At 38.4% G+C, this 3,780-nt stretch overlaps 1 protein-coding gene across 3 annotated transcripts in view; it reads left to right on the top strand.

The window, feature by feature from the left end:
• The window catches only part of LOC107095707 (MOB-like protein phocein), a 26,056-nt gene that overhangs the window by 6,405 nt on the left and 15,871 nt on the right, over positions 1 to 3,780 (top strand). Inside the window, exons 3-4 of one of the 3 annotated variants that reach the window (XM_015391946.1) lie at positions 431 to 520; positions 601 to 785. In XM_015391946.1, the coding sequence (XP_015247432.1) occupies positions 431 to 520; positions 601 to 651 (141 nt within the window). In that variant the 3' untranslated portion in view covers positions 652 to 785. Of the gene's footprint in view, positions 1 to 430; positions 521 to 600; positions 786 to 2,322; positions 2,429 to 2,983; positions 3,047 to 3,780 lie in introns of those variants that run through there. The other 2 variants (XM_015391945.1, XM_015391947.1) reach the window with 2 other exon arrangements.

The following is a 3,780-nucleotide window of genomic DNA, read 5'->3' on the forward strand; positions in this document are numbered from 1 at the left end:
GCATGCTGGGACAGCTGTCAGTGTCAATAACAGACAAGTCATCACTGATGCATGCTGGGTAAATAAGGAGGGACTTTGTCTGTTCTGTCTTCTTGTGAATTGGAACAGTGCTAGGGCTGAGGCTGATGACGTCAGAGGACTTGAGAACGCACAAGTACACGGAATGAGAAACAGCCAGAGTCTAAACCTAGAACCTCTCAGCAAACTGCATCAGGCCCTGATCTACTGGTTTAGCACCAGTTAGCTTACCTGCTGCTTTACTAGAACTGATCTCAGCCATGGGACAGCCTCTGGCTGCTTCCCTGCTTATTTCTATATTGTAACGTTTTATTTTTTACTTTTGGAAGAATAATAAAAAAGACAAATTAATTTCATAGGATCATTAGAGATGCACTTTTTATGTATTTATTTTTTGTTTTTCCGTCCTCAGAAAGGCCACGTGCAGCCGGTTAGCGTGAAGGTCGGAGAGAAGGTGCTGCTACCAGAATACGGAGGAACTAAAGTCGTTCTAGATGACAAGGTGAAGCTCCGTTCATCTCCGGCTCACAGCCGATGCTTTGTGTTTTATTTTAACGCTTTGTCATCGGTTTCTCTCCGTAGGATTATTTCCTGTTCCGTGACGGAGACATCCTCGGCAAATACGCAGAATGAGCTCTGATGCTAGCTGTCATCGCGGTGGAGGAGAATTAATTTTCATTCATGTCTGTTTTTTCTTTTTTATGTCCCATAAATTGTAAATAATTCTAATATCATTTTGTTACAATAATAAAGTCACTCAGCTGTTATTTTTTTTGTGAGTGTGTTTATTGTTTTTGCTCTTTATACACCCTTTGATGTGTTTCTATGGAAAAAGTTCTCAGATTTTAATGACTAACTGCAGCTTTTGCTGATTGGAAATGGAGGGGGGGTGTCAGCCTTAAACTGTAAATATTACTGCAGCCAACGTCGTTTAGTAAAAAAAATAAAATGATCTTTTGACGCTTTGTCAATTGAAATAAAAAAAAAAAAGCAATCCAGAATTTACAGTTGACTTAAAATGTACTTTTGAAAACGTTTTTTTTTTTTTTTCATTAAATGTTTTTATGAAAGTTACATTTCTGGATTTATTCAATTGATTCTTCAATTACAAAACTGTTCTTTTCTTGTAACAATAGAAATAAATTTACAGCATGAAGTATTTTTTAACCAATCTGGTTATAATCAAAAATGATACACTAAAAAATGCAGCAACTATTTGTCCTTAATCTCTGATCTGATTACAGCATTTAAACTCCCAACTCGGTTATATATCATTTTATTTTTTTTACAAAAACGGAAAAACATTGCAACTGAGATCTGAACGTCAGATCCCAAATATTTTCAGCGCCAACATTTGACAAAATGACGTCCCTTAAGGCTTAAGTTGATTTGCTCTACGTTTCCTGATCAAGGGAAAGTTACCACACTAGATTAAACATTTCCAGTTATAAAAATATAAAATTTCTAAAATATGCTCTTACTGTCCAATTCAAAAGCAACGTTGGATGAAATTATATCTTCTGAAAAAATCTAAAGATGCCTGCAACAACCCTGATCAAACTGTGTAAAACATAGTGGTGGCAGCATCATGCTGAGGAGATGCAGGAAAACAGAATCTGGCCTGATCTATTGGACAATGGATGATGTTAAAATAAAAAATCCCAGAAGAAACACAGGTGGTGGTTTCTCCTTCCAGGTGGACAAAGCTGGCGTTGTCAGGGACCTTCCTCTAAATGCCCAAAGTCATTTCAACAAAGTCAGGATTTCAGGGGGATAGAAACAGATGCACTCCACACTTTTAAGATTATCTTTTGATGTTCTTTTAACTGCATTTTACATTCACAATAAAAACAGCTATAATGCAAAAGAATAATCTGTCAGATTACACCTCTGGGGGAACTTTGATGAGGACAGAAAAATCTTCTGAAAGCTTTCCTTGATAGAAAACTCATTGTATGACTTACAGTCAATTTAAAGATGGGAAAAATATATTAATATATTATATATATATATTTTGTGTGAATATTGGATAAAAAAACAGGAAGGTTAGTCAAAGTTACTTTAGGTGCAATAGGAGAGGGGGCATGGAAACTTATTTTTACGTCTTCAAACCCTTTGACATTAAATTTTACATATACCGACGGGTTTATTTGGTGGAAAGTTTATTTTCTGTTGAAATAAATTTAAATTGTTTTGAAATTGGAGTTTCTTTTTCTCTCTTTTTTCCACTGACATAGAAACAGTTGATAAACGGGTTGATTTCTCTGTGATTTTAGCTCCATCTCGCCGCCATGGCCTGAACCGTTTCCGCTTTCCTCGCCGCTGACGAACATCCGGGTATTCTGTCGAGATGGTCATGGCGGAGGGAGCTGCAGTTCTCAGGAGGAATCGGCCTGGAACCAAGGCTAAGGTTGGTTTCAGCTCCCTGGGATCAAACCACATCCAGCCCGTTCAGCGGACTGTTTGACATCCGGAGGGACGTGCTGTGTTTCCCCGCCTCTGTCCGATGAGAGCCCGCTGGGAAACATCTCTCTGTCATTGGAATGTTCGGCTAGCTGCAGCTAGCTTCGCTCACCGTCTAATTGCTGGGCTGATCAGCTGTCTGAGGGGTTGATTCTCTGCTCTGCTTCACTTTTTCTGGATCTGGATCCTAGAATCGCTGATTTATTTAATTATCGATGTTTTCTTTCCTAAGGTCGTTTATTTTTTATTTCAGAAACACAACCGTGACTTTCATTTTACCTTTACAGGAAGTAGCCTCGTCCTTGTTTACGTTGTCAGGTAAACTAGCTATGCAGCGTAAAGAAGTAAGAATTCACTCTAACTTTAGGTTAAACATTTGCTGAGGGCAGATATTTACTGCTGAAGGTTTGACAGCTAGCCGCGCTAGTTAGCATAGTTAACTAGCATAGTTAACCTGTGCCTCAGTGCTAACTGCTAACTCTAAACATCCGTTGATTTGCAGGATTTCTACAACTGGCCTGATGAATCCTTTGAGGAGATGGACAGCACGCTGGCTGTTCAGCAGGTGTGTGGAAATGGCTCCTTATTCTGGGGAATGAAGGGAGTTCAGAGCACTGAGGAATAAACTAATCTATCAAAACAACCTCTGGGATCAATCCTTCAAAATAAAACGCCAAGTTTTAACTCTCAGACCTGAAGATATTTGTTATAACACTTCTGAAAATTAGATGTAAAACCATAGAGGCGGTTAAAGCAAAGGGAAAGAGATCTGCTGGTTTCTAGCTTTCAGGTTTAGATCAGAAATCAGCAGAATCTCCTCTGATGTTTCTAAATGTGTGTTTAAAGAGTGGAAATCATCATGTTTCTGCAGGAACCTGGTTAATAAGAGCCTTTTCAGGTTCAGGAGCAGAGGATATGTGACAGAGAAGCTCCTGTAACCCAGAGAGTCAATATTGGTTTTCCAAATATATTCTTAACAAGAGAAGAGTTCCAAAAAAAAAAAAAGAAAATTCACTTGATTTGTTTTTGGAGTTGAAGACATTTTTCTTCGCATCCAGGAAGCTTTTCCAATTCAGAATATCAGACAAGCTTTGAGTTTGAGGCTATATAGAGTGGACCAAAACAAAGCTTTGTTTTGGCTTAGAAACAGCCAAAAAAAGCTTCCTGGATGGGAAGCGAAACGTCTTCAAACTAGGAAACAAAGTCCAGTAGATTGGTTTTTACTTTTTTGGAATGACTATGACCTGGATGACTGAGAACCTTCACCAGCAAAGAGAAGAGTTGGGTTTTAAAACATTA

This window comes from Cyprinodon variegatus, unplaced genomic scaffold, assembly GCF_000732505.1.
Source record: "Cyprinodon variegatus isolate N-32 unplaced genomic scaffold, C_variegatus-1.0 Scaffold565, whole genome shotgun sequence".
Lineage (NCBI taxonomy): Eukaryota > Metazoa > Chordata > Actinopteri > Cyprinodontiformes > Cyprinodontidae > Cyprinodon > Cyprinodon variegatus.